The sequence below is a fragment of the Hermetia illucens genome, chromosome 2 (assembly GCF_905115235.1).
Source record: "Hermetia illucens chromosome 2, iHerIll2.2.curated.20191125, whole genome shotgun sequence".
In the NCBI taxonomy this organism is placed as follows: domain Eukaryota; kingdom Metazoa; phylum Arthropoda; class Insecta; order Diptera; family Stratiomyidae; genus Hermetia; species Hermetia illucens.
In genome coordinates, this window is record NC_051850.1 from 155,501,278 (window position 1) to 155,525,138 (window position 23,861).

General features: G+C 44.7%; 2 protein-coding genes across 2 annotated transcripts; both read left to right on the forward strand.

The window, feature by feature from the left end:
• Window positions 1-7,556: 7,556 nt before the first annotated feature.
• Window positions 7,557-8,520, forward strand: LOC119649900 (vitellin-degrading protease-like). The gene has a single exon (XM_038052294.1). The coding sequence runs from the start codon at window positions 7,572-7,574 to the stop codon at window positions 8,361-8,363; it is 792 nt and encodes a 263-aa protein (XP_037908222.1). The 5' UTR covers window positions 7,557-7,571; the 3' UTR covers window positions 8,364-8,520.
• Window positions 8,521-12,905: 4,385 nt separating this feature from the next.
• On the forward strand, window positions 12,906-13,812 carry LOC119649959 (trypsin-4-like). The gene has a single exon (XM_038052395.1). It carries the CDS (start codon window positions 12,919-12,921, stop codon window positions 13,717-13,719), a length of 801 nt encoding a protein of 266 aa, XP_037908323.1. The 5' UTR covers window positions 12,906-12,918; the 3' UTR covers window positions 13,720-13,812.
• The last annotated feature ends 10,049 nt before the right edge of the window (window positions 13,813-23,861 follow it).

Here is a 23,861-nt window from a genome sequence, read left to right on the forward strand (position 1 = left end):
TTCCGGGCTGGATCATCATCATCCATACAGATTAAGTGATCCGCGCACCGCAGCCTGTTGAACCGGATTTTATCCACAATCTGGCGGTCGTGTTATCGCTCATCGATTTGATCGTTATGTAGGTTACGGAATCGTCCATCCTCCATCCGCAAAAATTCTTCGAAGGATTCTTCTCTCGAACGCGGCCAAGAGTTCCCCACTTTTTTGCTAAGAACCCAAGTCTCCGAGGAATACATGAGGACTGGCAAGATCATAGCCTTCTACAGTAAGTGCTTTGACCCTTTGATGAGACGTTCTGAGCGAAACAGTTTTTGTAAACTGAAATAGACTCTGTTGGCTGCCAACAACCGCGCGCGGACTTAATCGTCATAGCTGTCATCGGTTGGGATTTTTCACCCTGAAGAGGATAATTTTGCGCTAGAAAGTGATCCTGCTGCTATATTTGACCTCGCGCATTGGTGAAGATCAGCCTAATCAGTCTTATCAATTTTGTCCGGATACCAAATCCTCCCATGGTCGTTTACAGTTTTACCCTGGTTACGCAGTCATACACGACTTTAAGGTCGATGAAAATATGATGCAAACGACGTCCATACTCCAACAGTTTTTCCATCGCTTGTCGCAGAAAGAAAATCTGATCTGTTGCTGATTTGCCTGCAGTGAAGCCTCTTTGGTATGGGACAATGATGTTCTGGGCGTATGAGGTTATCCGGCCTAGCAAGATCCGCGATGCCTCTGTAATTGCTGCAGTGCGTGATATCCCGCTTTTTATGTTGTTCTGACATTCATCAAGTCAGAGAGGTGGCGGCGTTCAATCAGCGCGTGGTCAATTTGATTGAAAGTGGTCGTGTCTGGAGTGGTCCAAGTACTGGCCCACCATTTCCGCGCAAACCAGTCCACACAGTCCGCATTATGTTATCATTGATATCCCTGTGTAAGCTAAGGAAGCCTACGTATCGCTTGAATACGGGCTCTATCCCTACTTCACTGTTAAAATCTCCAAATATGATTTTGATATCATACCTGGGAAAGGCTTCGAGGGCCCGCTCAACTGCCTCGTAGAAGGTATCCTTCTCCGACTCAGCAGTCTCCTTTGTAGGGGCGTGAACGTTAATGAGGCTGATATTTCTAAATTTGGCTCGCAAACGCAGAGTGCATAGCCTTTCGCTAATATTTTCGAAGCCGATAACAGCAGGTTTCATTTTTTGGCTGACTAAGAAACCTACTACGAACGCATTATTTACTGGATGGCCACTTTAATATATGGTGTAGTCCCTCTTCTTCAGGAAACCGGTCTCTGTCCAGCGCATCTCTTGTAACGCTGTTACATAAGCCTCGTATTGGGACAGGCAGTAGCATTCGGTCTATGCAGGGAGCCTGCGTTCCATGAGAAAATGCGCAAACCGTTATTCCTTAGTCGTTGCCTAGTTCGTCGTTGATGATGTTGGCTCAGCAGGTGTTTCCCAGGTTGTATGATCCATCGTGGGTACCAATCCACGTTTCGCCCTGGGACTTATACTACCCTCTGAACGCCATGCTCAACAATACGGAGCCATGCGTGGCGCCAACGTAAGCTACCGCATTAAGTCCCTGGAAGCTGTCAATGCTGCTCTTTCGTGGTGGCAAAGTTTAGTACACGTGATATGCGAAAATGAAAGACCTCTGATTTGCCCTATCACGATTCTATACGCGCTCCTCGGCGGGTTTAACTAACGTCTGGGTCCTAACAGAACTACGGTGTTCAGCCTTTCTTATAGGTGTGCAAGTTTTGTGCTTGTCCTTCTCCGGTGCAAAACTGGTTGAAAGTTGGCCAGAGTACAGTTTCAATAGGCTTTTTAGTAGGGAACGTGCATAAACAGGAGATATAACGTGCAAAGTAGGGCTCAAGCCAGATATACAATTGAATCAGATCTCCCCTCTTTTTTCGATTTGTATTTACATAACTTTGGTTGCCGTACCTAGCTGGGCAAACTCCGCCCCCGTACGTTAGTTTCTCTGCTCCCTTACTTAAAGATCCCCACATTAAAGTCACCGGCAATCACTTTTGGATTTCTTTTCCTTGCGTCGAAAACAAAATTGTCTAGTAATTGTTCGAATTCAAATGATCGAAGGCTCAGTATGGCGGATCGATCTATGCCACTAGTGCATGCCCTCGAGAAGTGTCTAAACATAAAGCATTTGCAGCACCTTATTAGTGAGATCTGTTCTCTTAAATGGTAAATAATCCATCCAATTCGAACTTTTCTCATGGACAGCAACTTAGGCGCTGCCTCCATTGGTAGTCGCCTTGTGACTAATTGAGTATCACTTAATTGAGTATCACTTAATTGATTATCACTGCGTCGGGATCCTTGCACTGTATATGGGTCTCATGTTTCACCATCACCACCATCACCATCTTTCTTCAGCACTTATTGTTTAGTGACAGGTCTAGGACACTACGGTGTCGCTTGTAGCTCTGCTTGGATAGCTGGTGTCGACTTCTCTATGGGGCCTCTTTTCTTTTCCTGCAACTTATTATTAGAGGACCTAGATGGCTCTCACCTTGTTTTTGATGCACGTTAAGCTTATCTTGAATAAACTCGGACAGCTTAACTATTTTTTCTCCAAACTGTATGAAAGATTCTCTATGAAAGTTCGCCTTTTTTAAACACTTTTCACTCATGACGTTCAATGTGTTTTCCTGAATTTTATTTCAGACGTTTATGGCATTGCAGGACACGGAAAAATTAAAGTAATTCTTTACAATGAATCAATTTCCAAAACTCCGCCATGCTATTAACATAGTATGCTGGTCCCAAGCCCAGGTAAAGGAGGAGGGTTTGAGGCAACGTACTCTGTACTATCCTCAGTAAAACAAAAATAAAATGCTGAGATCAGGGAAAGAGATAAATAGAGTTTAGTTGGAGTTATTCCACTATGCTAAATCCTACCTGATCTCTCTTGGTGACAGGCCCCGCGACAGGCCGACCAAGAAAATGCATAGAATGTCGTTACAAACATGATGATCGGATTAAGTCACAGGCCTCGGAGAAATGCTAGGGCGTCCACCTCAGTCGACGCGGCAGGACGGGCCCCGGTCCTGTCGAGAAATGGGCAAGGGTTCTTGACGCATGGACGGCGTCAGGACGTAAGCAAGTTAGTCCGCACACAACGAACAAAACAAATACGTGTCTGCACGCTAAATGTTGGTACCCTAACTGGAAAGACCGAGGAACTCGCAAGAGCCCTTCGGAAAAGGTGCATTGACATCTGCGCACTGCAAGAAACCCGATGGTCTGGTTCCAAAAGCTGCGACATTGAACGCGAACGCGGTAAAAATGGCTACAAACTTCTCTATTTTGGTAACCCACACACTCAATATGGTGTTGGCATTGCCATCTCAGAGGGTTTCCGTGATGCCATTAAAGAAGTCGAACGATTTGATGATCGGCTGATGAAGCTCACCATTATATCAGCTGATCGCACTATTCACTTCTTCACCGCGTATGCACCACAGACAGGCCGACCTGATGCCGAGAAAAATGCCTTCTGGCAACTTCTCGATGAAAAGACTTGTCACGTGCCTGCTGACGATTACATAATCATTGCCGGCGACCTTAACGGTCATGTGGGTGAAAAGGCAGACGGTAACAGGTGCCATGGGGGAAAGGGGTTCGGAACGCGCAACGAAGGTGGCGAGCGTATAATCGATTTTGCGGACACCCATGACCTTGTACTTATGAATACATGGTTCATCAAACGATTGTCTCATCTTCCCACATTTTATAGTGGGAACAATAAAACGCAAATCGACTATATTCTCATAAGACGTCAACATTTTACCACTGTCACTGATTGCAAAGTCGTTCCCTATGAGACCATCGCACCTCAACATCGGCCGTTGATTGCTGTCCTGCGAATTAAGCCACCGATAAAACGGCGTGAGGAACGCACTGGCCCGCCGCGCATTAAATGGTGGCGATTTGGTGAGAAGAACGAAGAAGCGGTCTCACTCATGCGATTGCCGACCATTACGAATGTGGAAGAATCATGGAACCAAATGAAAGACACGATCCACAAAGCGGCCTCTGCAACCCTCGGGGTCACCAAGCCGGGTAAGCGGTACATCAACCGAGATACTTGGCTTTGGAATGATGATGTTGAAATGAAGGTCCGTGAAAAGAAACGCCTCTACCACAAATTTCTCGACGATAAAACGCCTGCTAATTGGCAAATTTATAAGAATGCCAACCGGGAAGCAAAGAAAGCGGTCGCTGTCACCCGAGCGAACCATTTCAAAAATCTTTACGATAAACTGGACACTCGGGATGGCGAGAGAGATCTGTACCGACTTGCTAAAAGCCGTGATAAACGCACACAGGATATCGAACACTTCTGTTGTGTTAATGACAAGAACGGTACTTTGCTTACTGATCGTCGAGCCGCGACGGATAGATGGCGAGAATACTTCGAGCAGATTTCAACTGAAGAATTTGCTCATCCTCCACTTCCACAATCATTGCCGACATTTGGAGCAGTTCCACCAGTCAGCGCAACTGAAGTCGAGGAGGCAATAAAACAAATGAAATCGGGGAAAGCAACAGGACCTGACGACATCGCATCTGAGCTCTGGAAAGCAAAGAGCTGGGACCCAACACCGTGGCTGAGTGAATTCCTTAACCGGGTTATTCAGGAAGGAAGAACACCATCTGACTGGCAAGAAAGTACCACTGTTCCAATATGGAAAAAGAAAGGTAGTCCAGCAGAATGTTCAAATTACCGTCCGATCCGGTTACTTTCCCATACCATGAAGATTTTTGAACGCATTCTTGACAACCGTATTCGCGAAATCGTTGAAATAACCGTGAATCAAGCTGGATTTGTCAAGAACTGCGGAACTACTGACGCAATACACACTGCGCGGTTACTCATGGAGAAACACCGTGAGAAGCATCGCCCTCTTTACATTGCCTTTCTGGATCTAGAGAAAGCGTTTGACCGTGTACCACACGAACTCATCTGGTATGCTTTACGACAACACTTCGTGCCAGAAGAACTCGTGCGCTGGGTTCAATTGCTCTACCACGATCCGAAAAGTAAAGTTCGAAGTATGGCGGGTGTATCAAAACCGCTTCGTGTCTCTGTTGGAGTTCATCAAGGAAGTGCCCTCTCACCACTCCTCTTTGTTCTTGTTATGGACACCGTCACACGGGATATCCAACGTCCAGCGCCCTACACACTGCTCTATGCAGATGATGTTTTCCTAGCATCTGATAGCAAAAATGATCTCCAGCAACTTGTTCAAAAATGGAATGATCGCCTCATGCAACATGGTCTCAGATTGAATTTAAACAAAACTGAATTTTTGACGACCGATCCCCATGAAACAGGCACAATCACTGTCAGCGGCAGTGATCTGCCCAGATCTGAGCGATTTAAATACCTCGGGTCAACGCTATCAGCCAATGGAGAGCTGCGTTATGAAATTGCTTCACGCATTAACGCAACCTGGATGAAGTGGCGTTCCACAACTGGTGTCCTTTGTGATCGACGTATCAACGAACGTCTCAAATCTAAAATTTACCGCAATGTTGTCCGTCCAGTCGCTCTCTATGGTTCTGAGTGTTGGCCGACCATAAAAGACAATGAACGGCGTCTCGCGGTAATGGAGACGAAGATGCTACGTTGGACTAGTGGCGTCACACGTTTAGATCACATCCGAAACGAGGATATCCGCGATCGTTATGGGGTTGCACCGATCGTGGAAAAGTTGCGAGAGAGGCGTCTTCGATGGTATGGTCACGCAATTCGTGCAAACGAGAATTCACTTGCAAAGATTGGTCTGAACATCGAAGTCGATGGTAAACGACCAAAAGGCAGACCTAAGCAACGGTGGCTTAATACGCTGGATGGGGATTTGAAAGCCTCGAGATTGCACCCAGATCAGGCATTTGATAGAGCCAAATGGCGAAGCCGATCACGACGAGCCGACCCCGCTTGTGAACGGGACAAAGGCTGAAGAAAAAAAAAAAAAAAAAAAAAAAAAAAAAAAAAAAAAAATTTCCAAGTCTTGGATTAGCTCCTGTAGTCGCTCCTCTTATACAAATGCGATGGATCATGTCCGATCCGCCTTAGCCGGCTACCGATTTCTTTTCAGCCCATCATTTTTCGCCTTCCAGGCTCCCGCCCGCGATAGATTCTTGCTTCGCTTGGTCACTTCTTCACTTATAAGATTAGATGCCAGTGTGGCCAAGTTACCAAGCAACGAGGTCCTGCAGCCGAGGAATATTGACGGCTGGGAGTCCGCTTATTCGTCTCCATTACCGCAAGACGCCGTTCATTGTCTTTTATAGTCGGCCAGCACTCAGAACTATAGAGAGCCACAGGACGGACAACATTTCTCTACAATGCTAATTTTGTTTTCAGAGCATCTTTCCCATAACCATTTTAGTCCCCGCACCAGAGATGAGCAAACACTTGCCCATGTACAGTCTGAAAAGAAAGTACACTTAAGTCCTGTTGGTCTTAAGTGAATACCCATAGTATCAGTTTATACTGAGCTGGTTCAGCTTTCATACTGGTGCATGCAAACACCTCTACCGCAACTTAGGGGTACGAGGTCATAGTTGTATAGCGCAATTTTACGCTAGAGCTCATAGCCAGCTCCACCCGGGATATGGCCACCACCACAACCCCCATGAAACTTTTACTAGGGTGGCAACCGCATATAACCCGGCCAAAGACATATCCCTCAGGAATTCTCTAGAGATCTGTGCGCTGATTTCGTCCTGGGAAGAGGCAACTCATCAGATGCTGCCTCACTTCTGTCCTGGGCCAGAGTCACCCTTCTCCTCGTCAATCGCGCTTTTTCTTTTTAAATAAACTTCAGTGCTGAGCCCGAAAGAAGAAGTTTGTGAACTGTTGTGAAGTTGAAGAATGTTTCTCTTCAATTCGTCTGTCCGGCCATCAAGGGCATATAGAGTTAAGACCGCCTCAATTTTATTATAAAAGAAAAATTTTCATACATATATTTACATTCAGTGATTTAGCGAGCCTTCGTTGCTTCTTCATCTTATATGGCTGCCAAATTTAATTTCCTTTTTTCTTCGGTTTATTTATGCGTAATACTTGACGTAAATTCCCCGAGCCTTACCAAGATTTCAAATCTGTTATTTTGAAAGAGTTAAACGACATATATTAGGTACCATTTTTCGGAAATTCCGTTTCAATTCCTTGCTTTATCTAGGTTGACGTTTCTTTTCCAAAATAAATTGACCCAAATCCAAGTTCATCTGCGAAAATGCAAGTTTCCCACTTAAGCCTAGGGAAATACCACTGCTCCCTAACGTTTCCATGTTAACTATTTATAAGTCATTGTGAATTTCCCACTTGGCTTTCCCTACAGTTAATCCCATATTATTAATGGATTCTTATCACCAATTATTGTAAATCATTTATATTTATGATCAATTGGTCGCTTATTATTCATTATTAATCACTCTTCAACCCTTATCACATTCAACACTATTCAATTCTCTATAAAAGCTGGAAGTCATTGATCAGAGAGCATAACTTCAACTTCCTTCAAGATGCAGAAAGCGGTGTTATTTGTATCGCTATTGGCTGTAGCTTCGGCGTTTCCCAATCAATTCTCTCCTTCTCAAAATTCATCTGGGGGAAGAATAGTTGGTGGACAAGATGCTGACATTAAAGACTTCCCATATCAAGTGTCACTACGCTCTCAAGGACGCCACTTTTGTGGAGGATCTATTTATCTTGCCAACATTATCATCACAGCGACACATTGTTTCTACGGTTACGATAGAATCCAACTTACTGTTGAGTCGGGAACCTCATCAAGGACTCTGCCTGGACTAAGTTCGAAAGTTAAGAGGGTAGTTCTGCACCCTAACTTCAGCCGGGAGACTATGGATTATGACATTGCAATTCTTCTTCTGGAGACTGAAATCCCATTCGGGCCAACAATACAACCCATATTTTTGGCACCTGCTAATAGGAAGACCATCGTCGGTTCCAAAGCAATTGTAACTGGATGGGGCGATCTAAAGGAGGAAGGGAGTCCTCCTGAGCAGCTACAGTATGTCGCCGTTATAACGATAGATAACGAAGTGTGTGCTGAAATGAATAAACCGATTTTGCCAGTAACTGAGAGGATGTTGTGCGCTGGTGAGACGGCCGGTGGAAAAGACGCATGTCAAGGAGACTCTGGTGGGCCACTGGTGCTTCAAGGAAAACTGATTGGAGTCGTGTCATGGGGTGAAGGGTGCGCTCGTGCAGAGTATCCAGGAGTGTATGCAAGTATTTCTGCATTACGTGGTTGGATAGATGAAACTGTGAACGGACTTTTGGCAATTGCCTAGTACATTCCGTAAAAAATGCTAAATGGTGCAGTTTCCTCAAAATTAAAAAAATAAAAACCGCTCTTCCATTGCGGATTAGTTTTCAGTTAAAAAAATAATTTGCATTTTTAATTTGGAAATTATAAAAAAACAGATACATAAATACAAAAGGCAGTTAGTTCTCTCGATTTTCTCTTCATTCATTTTCGAGTATTCCAAACAGATCACAGCAGGGAAGGATTTCAAAATATGAATGATATCTCTGAGAATCTGGTGGAATCGTATTCATGTAACGCTAATTCTTCTATCTAAACGGCATCTTCCGATTGTCGGCCTTCTTAATGTGTGACCTCTCCACTGCCGCTTTCGTCTTCCAATTACAGTACGGACGGATGCCTGGCCAGTTGAGATAGTGTCAGGCCAGCGCACTGCAATGATACGACGCAGGCAGGTATTGACGAAAGTTTGGAACTTTAGGGTAACAGTAGAGTTCGCTTTCCATGTACTAATTCCATATAGCAACACTGAAGTAATTCTCCATTTGATCTTGGTGTTGAGATAACTGCATTTCCACGATTTAGGCAGGGGAACTAAAGCATGTTCCGCCCATTAATGCAGATAGGGAGAGTGCGATGACCCGTCAAACTGAGAACCTTGATCTTATTGTTGCGTCTCTTGTCTGCTCCGTGTCAAGCATACACAGCGGTCGGTACACAGACGGGAGCTCCGGGTCTCCTTTGCCCTTGCTGATCAGCGCGATATTGGCCACAGCGACAAGGAAAAATGCCCTCCTTCAAGAAAGCGTTGAACGCCTCAAGCAACAAATCTGGCCGTTGGCGGAACACCAGTTTGTAAACTTACGCCGCGATACCATCAGGACCTGGCGCCTAGTGAGAACGGTTTTTTCGAACTCTTTCATTATGAATGTGAAAAGGGGGCAATCTTTGACGCTTTCCGCGCTATTGACATCAACCCGTACAGGATGTCTGAAGGACAATGCCCATACAATGCGGTCCATTTGGTCAGTACTTAGTATGCAGAACCTTGACAGAACCTCGATTTATAGCCTAGCCCCCACGGGTCCTCATTCACCTCGTTGATAAGGTTCTGCCAGCCGCGGGCTTTGCTTTTATTTATAGCACTGCAGAGCCTCCTTTTCGCTGATCTATACTGTGCCTTTATGGCGCATGGCTCCTCTTTGGTGTGCAAACGTTGTGCCAAAAGGCGGAGTTTATGACACTTCCCCCACTTCGTAAGTCCGCAATTTCTGCCGTCCACCAGTACATGGAAGGTTCGTTGCGGTTGGGGACCCTCCGGAGCATGTAAGCCTCACACGCCGTTGTTATCAGGTTCATCACTGAATTTACGACGGTGTCAGCTGCGTTGCTACAACCCCCCGGAGCATCCTCCAGTGCGGCTCTATCTGCTCCAAGAGCTTCGACGAACTTCCCCATGTTCACCCTCGCGACATTCCACAGCCAGGGGAAGCGTCGGGTTGGTGCTTGCCGGGAGCTAGCGCCAACCAGTTTAAACGCGATGTACTAGTGATTACTTGCCGAGAAGTCTTCTAGGACTCGCCACCCGTCCACCGATGATAACAGAGATTCCACAAAAGTGATGCCAGGAATACTTCCTTCACAGCTTAGGCGCCGAAACGTTTACGTGGATCCGGTGTTGAAAACTACGAGCCCGGTTCTCGCTGCCACTTCCCATTCAATGGCCCTGGAATTAAAATCACCGCCTACCAAGATTCGTCGGTACGGCGTACTCCACGAACGTCGTCTCGAACTCAGTGGCAGCGGTGCCCGATAAGTCGAGATGCCTGTTTCGGTATTGCTCGCTGATTAGCACTAGTTCAGCATTTACTTCCGCAGCGAAATGCGCTAGCAACTGGTGAGCGGTTGCATTCCGGTGCATGTTAATTTGTAATATGCGGATCATGCCATTCGCGCCTTAGCCCTTTCCACTTCCACCCTGAAGATTGGACACCGCCTCGAGCCCGCAGTGTGTGTGACACTCTCACCGGACGCATCACAATCCCTGCAGAGAACGTAACTTTCGCTTTCATTGTAGGTCTTCGCTTGATGACCTACTTAACTGCATCTCCGGCATGCTGTTCTCCTATCCGGTCCCTTGCAAGTTGCTGGCATGTGTCTATAATCCAAACACCTGCAGCGCTTGGTGGGGACTATCGACATCCGTACCCTGCGTACCACCTATCCAAATTGTGATTCTCCGGCTGCTAAGGAGTTTTCTCGCATATTGCTCGGGGCCTTCACCACGGCCAGTTTTTGGCCTCGAGCATTTACAGAGATGATATCTATCCGGGCATTGGTTACCTCTGGACATTCACGCTTCATCGCCTCCTCCACGTCGACCTTTTCTGTGAGGCAGTCAAGGTTCCGGATTTCCAGATAGGACATGGGCTCTAGGCTAGAAACAAGAGTCTTGTCCCCCAATAACCCCTCGACCGCTTTGCAGAACGTACTCTTACTAGTCGTCTTTGGGCCCAGTTCGACGAGGATTTCGCCACTCCTCGTTTTCCGTATGGAGGACACCTCTGCGTAGTTTGCGGGTTTCATCCTGAGGCGGATTTCACTAAGGACTTCTACAAATATCATACCTTCCGTCGCCTTAATGAGCAGAGCCGGCGGTCTAATCCCACTTCCTTTCGTTGTCTTTGGACAGACGGGTCTCTGACGGCGTAGTCAGTTCTTTCGCCTTCTTTTTTTGGGCCCTGGAAACTACTTTGATAAAGTCTGCTTCAGGCACTTCGTCCTCTTTCCGTTCACCTGGAGGAACGTTCCGGCCGCCTCTTCGGTTCTAGCTAGGACAACAGTCGACTGCACTCGCGCTCAGTTTATGTCCAAATTCATTTGCCAGGATTAGCGATTCTGACTAGGCTTTTTTCGGAACAAGAACACTACAAAGTGTTGGAGTTGCCGCCCCACACAGTTAGTCGCGCCACTTGGTAAGGCCTTTTCTTTATATGGGCTTCCCGGTATCACATCGGGTATGTCAGCTCACTACCTCTTTCGCTGATCGCTGCGGTGAACAACGCATTATGGTGCTGCGCCCAAACGCAGCTCTTCCTCCTTCCTTACTTGGAGGAGAATTCTGGGAGAGGATTATTCTTCAGAGCCCCCATCATCTAACTTCACTTAGGCCAAGAATGTCCAGCGTATGTCGCTGGTATTTCCACTCAAGCTGGAGAAAGCGAGCATTCTGAGGACGCTCTCTAATATTATCAAGAAGCGCGAGCACATTCCAGAAATCAATCATATGTTAGTCCGTTTTCCATGGCAAAAGGTCATTGCCGTGAAGTCGGTCCCTATCCGAGATATTGTCGACTTTTCGGTAACAATAAAGTTTCAAACTTTGTAGGTAGTTGTCTCTTATGACAAGCAGAGAAGATGTTGAGTATATTCTTGGGTCCCAACTTACAGGGCAAAAGTTTCATCGACAAAAAATGGGCTGCTCTCCGTTCTGGATCTTCCTGCACTGACCTAATCAAAAAGAAGTGTATCTGAATTGCTCCATGCAGAAGGATCATTCTGGAGAAACTAACAGCTATTATCGTGACATATGACACACAAAATCATACGTGCTGCATTAAGGTAAAATTGGCAAAATTGGAAATTCCAAGCGAAGTTTGAGAAGGTTCTATTCTGTCAACAATATTATCCATCTTGTTATCGATGAAGTGTTTTACTCGTACACTGCACTTGTGCTAAGGGCGCGTGGAGAGTGAACATCACTGTTACCTCAGAGCTCCAAGCTTTCGTTAACACTTGTCTCTACCATATCATCTGCGAACTCTGGTCCGACACAATCTCCAAAATCTGGATACCCCCAGAAGTGTTAATTGGAAAGAGGAAGTGCGGCTGGATAGGTTGCACTCTAAAGAAGGATGACATAATGGCTCCAATGCTAGCTACAGCAAGAAATGAAATTCACTATCTGACAGTTGCAGATGCGAAGTCATCCTTGAGATATATGGTGCAGAACTGTAGAGGGAAGTGAAGGTTTCTTCAGAACACCTGGAGGGGTGAAGCGTATTTCAGTGGAAGTACATGAGGGTGGTACACAATGTTCCTTTTAAAAGTAATGGTAACCGTTTCCCTTTCTACTGTCCTATATCGGTCTTCCAAGACACGAGATCGATTAGTGACGAGATCGTAATCAGCTCCTGATTAGATTGGTAGCTCAACGCTTTCGAGAGCGATAGACTATGAGAAAAATAACCCATTTGAAGAATATACGGAGACCAGATAGCTTTTCAAAGATGTGAAGGTTTTGCGAGGGAGCCTCATGCGTATAAAAGATGTTACTCTTGATCTATGCCCCTTTGTTTCTGAACACATTTTATGATTACGATTTAATTTTCAGAGCAACAGCTTCCGTTCCGGCTATATATCGTCGAATTCCCCTAGTAATTTCTTTTAATTCTACACATTAATCACTGAATTTAATTTTCGGCATCTTATCTTTCTAATCACTGACAACTAATTGATTCCGCTGATAATACTAGAAACTACGTTAAAAAAATTTTTCGGAACCAGTTTAGCTTTTCAAGATGTTTCGAACAGTTGTGTTTCTGTTGGTTCTCGGAGCCGTCTGGGCGTCCCTTCCTCCCTTTCAAAGCTTTGATCATGGGACAGATGGCAAAATTGTTGGAGGTCAAGCCACAGACATTTCGAAATTCCCACACCAAGTATCACTCCGAAGTGGGGATTTCCACTTTTGCGGAGGTTCGATTTATCGTACCAACATTATCATCACCGCAGCCCATTGTTTCTATGGATTACCTTGGCCGAATCTAAACGTTGTTTCTGGGGCATCCAAGAAAAGCGAGGGAGGATTGAGTACAGCAGTAAAGGAAATCGTCCTTCATCCATATTTTGACGATGAGATAATGGACTACGATGTGGCTATTCTTCTTCTCGAGGAAGGAATTCCATTTGATGATACCAGACAGCCAATCGCCTTGCCTGCCGCGAATTCGAAAACTGTTGATGGCTCCAGAGCATACGTTAGTGGTTGGGGTGCTACTTTAGAAGGAGGGTCGTCACCTGATCAGTTGCAATATGTAGCTGTAATGACTATGGATCGTCAGAAATGCGCTGAAGCCTACCAAAAGGTCGACTATCCGGTAACTGAGAGGATGATATGTGCTGGTGAGGAAACCGGGGGAAAAGACGCTTGTCAAGGAGACTCCGGGGGACCTCTTGTGTTGCAGAACAAATTGATAGGCATCGTGTCGTGGGGCGTGGGCTGCGCCCGCTCTGAATATCCCGGAGTGTATTCAAATGTTGCCATTCTCCGCCAATGGATAGATCAAACAGTGGAAAAACTCACGAGCGGAACTAATGTTTAATGGTAAATTATGAAGTCCAAAAATAAAACTAACGTTAACCTGTAAATATGAGGCGTTTTTCAATAAATTTTTTGATTGTTATTTGATTAAAAATTGTAATGAATTATTAGAATTGATTAAATGAGCGAATCGAAAATGAAAGCCCTTGAAAGCTTTTATTTTTTGATAAGGTAATATTTGCTCATTTGTCTGAATTCGAAAATATTAATTACATTTTGAATTGGATACTTAAATCCAACATGTGCATTACACTGTACTTCGTAATTAAATCTAATTAACTACAGTAGCGATATTGTGATAAGATAAGACGTTTATCTGATATATCTCGTATCAACGGTTATCATTTTGCTACACTTGCCTTTACGGGGCTTTATTGGAATTATTGAATGGAATCTGGCGTATTAATTCCCGAATAACATAATTGGAAACCTGAACGATTTATTAACTTCTCTTCTAAGAAATAGCAAAAAGTATGTACGCAACCACGTCAACAAAAATCCCGAACGAGTCAAAAGTTTGAATTAATATAATGTACTTGCAACCCTAAACTAAGGTGTGATCAATATGCTGAGGGTAGCGTGGTTACAGGGATTAAATTGTGATGAAATCGCCTTATTTTCCTCCAACTCTCTGTCGGACACCACCTTGTCGTGGTGGGGGAGCATGTAGTAGTTTACTACCCCACTAAGGGTGTCGAAACATGAAAATGGAAACTAGGGATTTGAACTCTCCAAGTGGTAAAAACTCACAGATGCTCCCGCGACCATGAGCAATCATGTCGCGGCCGATGCGCGAATTTCGGAGGCCTCATCACATTCATGCTCTCCTACGGATAAATCTGTAGAAGGTACGCTTTCCGACTCAATAAAATGCTTGTATGTAGTGCCTACGGCGAAGTCAGCGAAAAAGGAAAGTACAGAAACTCTCAACTTGAAAGAAACCGAAAATCCAAATCTACCGCAAACGGAAGAGGAAAGCTCGCCAGAAGGGAACTTCAGCGATTAAGGAGTGGGGCTACAAGCTGAATCCTGCCTGTCAGAAGAAAGGGAAATTGGTGACGTGAACGCTCCTGGTTTACCTCCGGAAATGACCCAAGCTGTCCGGACACCGTAAAGGTGGGAAGGCTCCAAGCTGACGGCAGAAGAAGGCACTGCGAAGGAAGATAGAGCACCTTGAGTATGAGGACGTGGACGTGACTGTACCACTAGGTGCGATAATGCCCAGAGAAATTAAACGCAAGGAAGCGGAATCTACGGCGGAAGGTGGGGATAAACTGATAACCCCATAGAGACCCAAACTGGGCACACCAGAATTTTCTGTCAGCGGTAATGCCCGCAAGAAGGGTGAGACCAACACATCTGTGGTGGACAATGCTGTATTGTACTCCGTACCAAGGCCTACCCCTACGTGTCCTGCGGGAATTAGGACTGATGTGCAAGGAGGTGACCAAATGAGCGAGAGAGATTTCAATGAAGCTCCGGTCTGACTACCGCCGTGGTAGTTTCCTCCAATGTCAGAAGGTCAATTTACCATCCTCCGGAAATGCCTGTGGAAAGAAATCTGGAGCCTGGAACGAAGCCAAGATTTAGCAATCAAGGTTTGCGCGATGGGCTTTTCATTTGGAGTGCACAGATGAGGCTGCCTTAAAATGGCTCCATCAGATAATCCCGGCTGTGAGTTCTGGAGTCAGCCCAAATTCAGTATTGTGAACACCGAGCTGCGCAGGACAGAACATGTCGGATGTTGGTTATCTGGCCCTCGAAGGAAGGCAAGGGACGTCATCCGCATGTAGGTGAGCAGAACCCGGGCATGGACTTCGAACAATGGAGGGTAAAGTTCATGAATGCCAGGAAGAGCAAATCTACAAACGTGGAGCGTTTCAGCTTAGTATTCGAACTGGATCAAAAGAGTCTGAATGTGCTCAGGGGCAGTCACCCCCTGATGCTAAACTTTTTCTTAGATAGATTAAAATTCATTCATATCAGAAAACTGTATAGCATCATCTTCTTTTTGAGAGGGAAGAACATATAAGCAAGGAAATATAGAGCAAATTGCAGCATCTTTGGTGCGCTTCCCCGCAAAAAAGCTGTGCAAAGATGATAATACTTTCAATGGCGGAACCCCCGTGTGGGGGGACTACAGAGTGAATTCTACCTTCCAAGGAATAGACGAAAGAAAGCGAAGCCGGAGACGTGAATAGAACTGACTTGATGCCAGTTCAAGTGATCAAATTTATGCAAACCAGACTCCGCAAACCAATGAAGGTGTTAAATGGAAAACAGACGAATGTTCTGCGGGCCGAGATGAGACCTTTCATGGGCGAGGATATGGGTACCTCCAAGTGCGGCTATGTTCAGAGAAATCAAACACGAGAGTATCGAGTCTCTGGTGGTGCGGTTTGGGGGACACCCTGTCACACGCGGACCGCAATATACGCTTCTAACAATTTTCTATTACACATTAAATTAAATTGATGTCGAATAACATAAAGATTGGTCAAATTACCTGCAGCATGCCAAAGCCTCCTCCTATCTGCTGGCAGCGATGCTGACGAAGCTGCAGGATTGCCCCTACATTTTTCTGGAGGAAGAGTCATGGGTTCGATTTAATATCATCTGAGGTATTGGATCAGTAAGGGGCGCTAGGATCTTCTACGATGAAAGATCCATAAGATCGAGGCGGTTAGACGCAACCATGCTGAGACAGTTCCGTTCCCAAGACTTTGTTACGGTCACCGTACAACACCAGATTACGAGAGGAAAAAATCATAGTTGCCTCCGCTTATTTACCCTATGATTCTTTGTATCCTCCACCGAACTAAGGAAGCTGGTAGCGTATGCAGAATCAAGTGGTCTTATTGGGGCAGTAGCAAATGCAATTCCAGAAGGGAGAAACTGTTTGATTTTATCTGCTGCTAGACGAATTCTTAGTGTCAAATCACCGATGCCTAGAATTCAATCTGAATATTGCAGACCAACAGTTTGTAATACAAAGACGGAACCCTAGGAAAACGGAATGGACAAAATACAATTAATTTCTCGGCAATAAAATGCAGCAACTAAGGACTCCTTTCGCGCTTGAAGATAACTTGGAAACTCTAAATTGCACACTTTTAGAGTGCTATGAAGAAGCCTATTTCCCGAGACCAAAGCGGTAAAACGATTTCTTGGTAGAACCACGAACTGCAAAAACTCAGCAAATCAACCAGGCGACTTTTGAACCAACTTTTGAACAACGAAGACTGGTTAAACTTCCGAAACCCACAGTGTGAATATAAGAAACTCGTTAAGTGTTCACAACGAGACTCTTCAGAGCGTACTGTGAGGAATTGGAAGGCGAAAGAGAGACTTCAAGACTTTGCGGAGCCCTTAAAATTGATGTATCGGTCAAGTTGGACTCTTCTAGAAAACCCGATGATACTTTCACGAGCTCCAGACGGGAATCAGTACAGACCCTCCTGGAAGTACACCATCCGGGAGAACGGGTGAAAGAGGCAGTAGGGGGAGAATTAACGGTTCTTACAACCACTTCAACACGCAAGTGTTGCAAGGTGAACTGGAACACTGTGAAAGCGGTTGTTACCAGTGAAAAGGTGAGAGCTGCCATACTGCTCTTTGAACATTTCAAAGCACCTGGCATGGATGATATCTATCCGGCAATGCTAAAAGAAGATATGGAGCGCTTAGATCGATTGTTCAGAAATATGTTTCAGGCATGTCTTGCTTTGGACTATGTGCCGGAAGGTGAAGGTAGTCTTCGTAACGAAAGCTGGGAAAGATGACTAATCTAATCCAAGGAACTTCAGACAGATCAGCTTGACTTCATTCTTGCTGGAAGGTTTGGAGAGACTGGTTGAACTTCACATTCGTGGGAAGACGCTCAGGTCGCACCCACTTAATAAAAACCAGCATGCTTACCAGTCTGGAAAGTCCCATGAGTCTGCTGTTCACGCTTTCAGAGATAGAGCACTGTCCGATGAAATTAAATATCAAAGAGTTACTCTACACAAAAGCTTCTTTGAAACAGACATGTAGAGACAAAAATGAAACGAGATCTCACAGATTTTGAGCTGTGCAGACGGACCTTTGCCTTGAAATGGGAACTCAGGCCTCATGTTGGAAATGTGGATGTACGTTGCTAACATTAGTCCGAACTTCGCTTATGCATCCGGAGTGTGGTTGATTAAGGTGTGACAAAAAGATAGCGTAAACTAACCGCACTGCTAAGAACTGTCTGTCTCAATTTGCAGTCCCTACATATATTCATTCAGAGCACTGCAATGAAAGCAGCTGATAGACCTACTGGAAAACAATGGACCTGGGGGAAATAGAGCATTTGGAATAGTTATTCGGAGTACTGACTTCAGTTCTTAAAATGCCTTCTCATTTTCAGGTCCCCAAACACTTGTTTGGTAATAGGTATAAAGTTGTCCTGAAAGAAAGAGAAAATTGGGACGAACCAGAAGAATGCATATCAGGATACATTGACTTTGGCCAAAGCTGTTTCAAAAACTGGGAACAAGTTTCCCACAATGATAGGTGGTAGAGTTTAAACGCAAGCATGCTTACCGTCGTCCCTAATCTCAACGAATTCAAAAGAGGGTGTATAGAATTCTCAGAAATGGATCCTTTGCATAAACCATGTATTCCCAAGCTCCAGCAATCCCAAGTAGTCTATCTCGTATCTTGTATTTCGACTTTGTGCTAATATCTCGCTGCTATGACTACCATCAATTAGTTACTGTGGTTCAATTGCGGCTGTCAATTTCCACGGTCAGAAGATTAGCTTTCGAATTATTGATTTAAGTGACCAACAAATCCACCATGGAAAATTCGTCTGGAACGTCAGCGGGACTCATTACGAAGAACTGGAGAGGTCCTTGTCTGAATCAGGGTGCAGTATTTCTGGTATAAAAAGTTAACCAGTATACACGGTCGGTTGGCACATAGCATAAATCAGATATTAGGCGGCGGGGGGGAATTTCCACTCTTCCTCACTGTATATATTACCTACACAGTGCGGGAATTCGGAGACACTAGATGGATTACTTGCTTACCAACCCTCTACCAATTCATAGCATCCGTTATTAGTGGAGGGGTCAATGCGTACCTCGGGACAAATATCGAGTTGAGTTAAGGGGTTGTCAAGAGCAACTCATCATCGAGTCAGTAGTTGCAGGACAATGGAAAAGCAACTAGAGATCAAAGAAGTTTCTTTAGTTACTATTTGGATTATGCCAAGGGTTTCGACAGCGTCCCGCACAGCTGGTTGATGATTAAGTATTGCATACACCGAACTCTCTTTTGTGGCTAGTGAATGATTTTAGAGGACATAGTTACGCAATAAAGTAAGGCCTACGTGCTAAGTGCGAGCTGACACACTCGATGTAATTTGATGACATCAATTTGTATGCTAGTACTGATGACCACCTCAGAAGTCTGTTGTGAATAATAGACGTGTTTAAGGTGTCGAATTCAAACCATCCGCAAAGGTCGTCATAAGTCACACGCCGAACATAACATGGGTGACCTCCACATCCAGGCTATGAGCAAGACAAACTTCTATAAATACCTAGGAATTCTGCAAGGCACCCAGACTCGAGTTGATGATTTGGGGGATGCTCTGCTGTTCGAATTCCTGCGACGTGTGAAGTTGGTACTGAAATTATATCTCAAACAGAATATGTGGTTCAACGTCAGATACGTTATTTCATTTCTGGATGCACTGTTATGGCGTCAGTGCAACACACGAACAGGCATAATGCTGCATGTATCAAAGTTTTGCATACAAACATGGAGATCATGGGAACATAAGCCGCATGCATTACTTGATAGTATAGATATAGTATAGAGTATGTATTGGGACAGGCAAGTTAGACAACACACCTCAGGTCCCGTTAGTTGACAAGATAGATCGCTGGGCGTAAATCATTGACGTTGCTATCAAACATAGTAGCATCATTGAATGAAAATACGTGAAGAGTAAAGAACCACTGGCTCAGGATATCAAAGAAATTTGGCATCTGGAGAGGGTTGTTGTAGTTCCCATAATATTGTTAACTACAGGTATAGTACCTAAATCACTCACGGCTTCCCTTGATGTCATGGGGCTCACGCACAGTCTGGTTTAAAACATGAAGAAATACACGATCCTGCATACGTGTTCGCCGTTGCTGGGAGTTCTCAATGGATTTCCCAATAACCCTGCACCGGCCGTAACACTAAAATCCCTTTATCTTTTAAGTAGGCAAGTAGGTGGGATCGTCCGAGCCTAAATGTTTGATACTTAGTGCTAGTATTAGATAAAATCCGGCATGTGCCCAAATTGTGTCAACTCGGAAAATAATCCTTGGCTAATAATTCAATTGGATCTGGGCTATGAAGTGTGTTAGAGCACTTGATCCAAGACGTTAACGGCACACTGTAGGAAGCATGTTGAACAGGGTTACTGAAATATAAAAGTGTGCCAAGCATCCGCGGTTTACATTCACTTACTGGTGCATCGTTTTATCTGCCGCTCTACTTGATTGCAATTGTTGGTCCACTTCGCATTGAAAGCCGACTTAAAGCACAGGAGACGAAGCTGAGTAGGTGGCGTAGCTCGCTATAAATATGTCGGAAGTGAGGGCATGTGGGGTTACACCCAACATCGAGAAGTTGCAAGAGATGATGGATGATATTGTGGTGTAATATATCCTAACAATAATCCCTTCCCTTCCCCACAAGCTGGATGGTTTGGCCGTATATGTACATAGTATGCTTCTTATTAATCAATGCATTTATGCCCAGTGGATTGTTTCAGGCAATCGCGAGACATTTATTTACATACCTACCTATTGCTACGAAACCACTGAACTCATGCAGCCTATGATTGCTGTCGGAGTACATGCATGTTCACGGAAAGTACCGAAAAAAACTCCATGGAATCGCAAAAGAAGTGCCGGTGGTGAAACACGAACTGAAAACTAAAGGTCTACAAATAAGTTCTGTCGGTTTTTTTTAAATTTGAAGCTTTATTGTGACAAATTGCTTATACATTCATTGTTCAAAGTATTGCCCATCGCTAGCCACAACTTTCTTCCATCTTTCAGGCATTCATAGATACCATCGCGCCAAAAATTGGCCGGCTTGGTCGCTATCCACTCATCGAGCCATTTTTTGAGTTCGTCGTAATTGGAGAAGTGCTGGTCAGCCAGGCCATGCTGCATCGACCAGAACAAATAGTAATCAGAAGGAGCAATGCCTGGAGAGTACGGCGGGTGGGGTAGGACTTCCCATTTCAACGTTTCTAGATATGTTTTAACGGGCTGTGCAACATGTGGACGAGCATTGCCATGTTGCAAAATAACTGTATCATGCCTTTGCTGGTTTTGTGGCCGTTTTTTCTTGAGTTCGCGGCTCAAACGCATCATTTGACGTTGGTAGAGTTTGCCCGTGACCGTTTCGTTCGGTTTTAGCAGCTCATAGTATACCACACCCAGCTTGTCCCACCATATACACAGCATGATCTTCTCACCATGAATATTCGCTTTGGCCGTCGATGATGAGGCATGGCCGAGGTATCCTCACATTGCCCGACGCTTGGGATTATCGTAATGGATCCCCTTTCCTTTCTTGTCGTTGGAGTAGTTGTTCGCACGTGAAAAAACTGCGTCTCTTGGCTTCAGTTCATACGGAACCCAATTTCCTACCTTTCGGATCATTCCCACTGCTTTTAAACGGTGGGAAATGGAGTGACTCTAAGTGTTTTTCCAAGTTCTTCTTGCGTTTGCGATGGATCTTGGTCGAGCAATGCCTCTAATTCTTCATCTTCAAAAATTGTTGGCTGTCCGGCGCGCTCTTCGTCTTCCAAGTCAAAATTGCCACTTTTAAACCGTCCAAACCACCTCTGACACGTTCGCTCAGATAGAGCATGGTCACCATAAATTTCCACCAAAATGCGATGACTTTCGGTTGCTTTTTTCTTCATATTGAAATAATGAAGTAGAACTCCCCGCAAAAACACATTATTTGGTACAAAATTGGCCATTTTCGTTGATGAAAAAAGTATTGTTGTTACCTTTCAATTAAATAATTTATACTGACGTTTGTCCCAATTGACAGTAGCTTTCCGATGAATGTTTGGAAATGTGGATCAATGGAATAAAAAGAGGCTACGCCATCTATTGTGAAAACCGACAGAACTTATTTGTAGGCCTTTAACTTTTCGGCTAGGTTTTCGCGTCAAAATTGCCCTGGAGAGAGTTGAGTTTTGGCCCATGAAATAGAAAGTAAAATATTGTAAATTCAAATGTCTGGAGCTTGTTATTAGTCTCTGAAGACTAAACGCATTGAATCGATGCAAGTGTCTGCTTAGAATTTAAGCGAATGGATTAAACGTTCGAAAAGCAGCCTAGGAAAATATTAAAACTGCCAAAAGGATCCGCTGTGCGGTGGAATTATAGCGTGTGTATTTTCCGATCATTAAAGCTTGAAAATATTCATTTGGAACATTGCAGGGTATGACGACTTATAAGAATACTAATGGCAAGTGAGAGCATTGATAATGACGGGAGATAAACTGAAGTGGAAAGCATATGTTGTACGATGGCATCTTAGTGACCCTCTTCAGTGTTAGACACACACCCGCTCACCCATTCTTGAGGAGTAGCGGTACTACCTAAGTTACTCGTTCGTGCTTTTGTAGTAGAGCTTAGCTTGATACTTTGCGATAATCTAGCCCTCACTGTGAGGAGAAGATACCGCTCGAGCGGTATGCACCGAAACCTATTCTAATCCGATGGAATTCTATCTTCATTCGAGGTCCTTCTATCTGGCTCAATACGGTTGGCTATAAATTGGCTAAACAGGTCGAGTTTTATCTATTTTTTTTTTTCAGCTGACTAAGTGATATTGTAGAGAACCGTTGCCACCGTTGGGTTTACCTTTAGCTTCAGGTACCTGAGACGATCCTTTTACAATGACTATGGTGTGTTTGAAAGCAAGTTACCCGAATGCAATTTGCTCAGAGATATTGTCACGCGGACGATATTTTGCCCAGGAGCCCCTGCTAGCCTGTCTTTAGCCTTATTAAATGGCGCTGACTGAATGAAGCCTCGATGAGTTCAGGGTTATTTTCTCACTCAGCGTGATGCATCAGGACGGACCTTGACTTTTGTTTTTTATTGCTTTTGTTCTTGGTTTTGTATAAATTGGTAAAGGTGCTTAAGGTTTGATTACTTTGTTGCAGATTTCTCTCCCAGTTTTTATCTCCCTTATTAAGCTTTTCTACAACGACAAGTCGGAGAATGATCGATTGATTTTTATGATACTGAATGGGTTATTGCGCCAAAGTTGTTGTGCATTTTTCATTGCAAAGTTTCAAGGTCATTAAATTGTATTGTAATGTATTGTGTTGCAACTGCCAACTGCCCCCCCAATTCACTATCATCAACGTTGCCACAACCAGGCCGGCCAGGCCTGCCTTAGTAAGTATCTCCAGACATCCCGGTTTTGCGACGAGATCTACCAATTCGCTTCATCTGAGACTAGGTCTGCCACGTCTTATTTTTCTATCATAGCTATTGCCCTTATAGCTTTTTCAGGCAGATGACCCGAGCAGCGCAACCGGTCATTGTATAGCCTAGTTTAGTTTAGTTGACTGGGGAGAGCCGCAGCTCCGAGCACTCAGGCCATTGTTAAGCCCATTGTACTACCCCCGTAAATTGCCTATTCAATGGCTTCCCGCCTACGGTGTTCGCAGGCTTTATCGAATCTGAGAACATTCTCCAGAGGCAGAGAGTGTGCAGATTATTCATTGACGAAAACCTTGTCAAGGTGTCTTCGTCTGAGATCTGATGATGCCGGGCAGCTGCATAAAAAGTGCAGGGCCGTCTCTTCCTCCTCCTCACATTGGCTGCACATAGCCGAAACCACTTTCCCAATCTTTTCCATATGGTAGCTTAAGGAGTAGTGTCCCGTTAAAAGCCCTACTAGGGTTTTCATGCCCCCCTTCTTAAGGGACAGCAAAAATGCCGCTCTAGTGGTGCTTTCCGTTTCATCTCCAAATCAATGGGGGGTAAATTTAGGATAGCTTCAAGTGCCGCAGTCGGCGTAGTACTCATTGCTCCAGTAATACTTAGACAATCAAGTCTGTGAATCTAC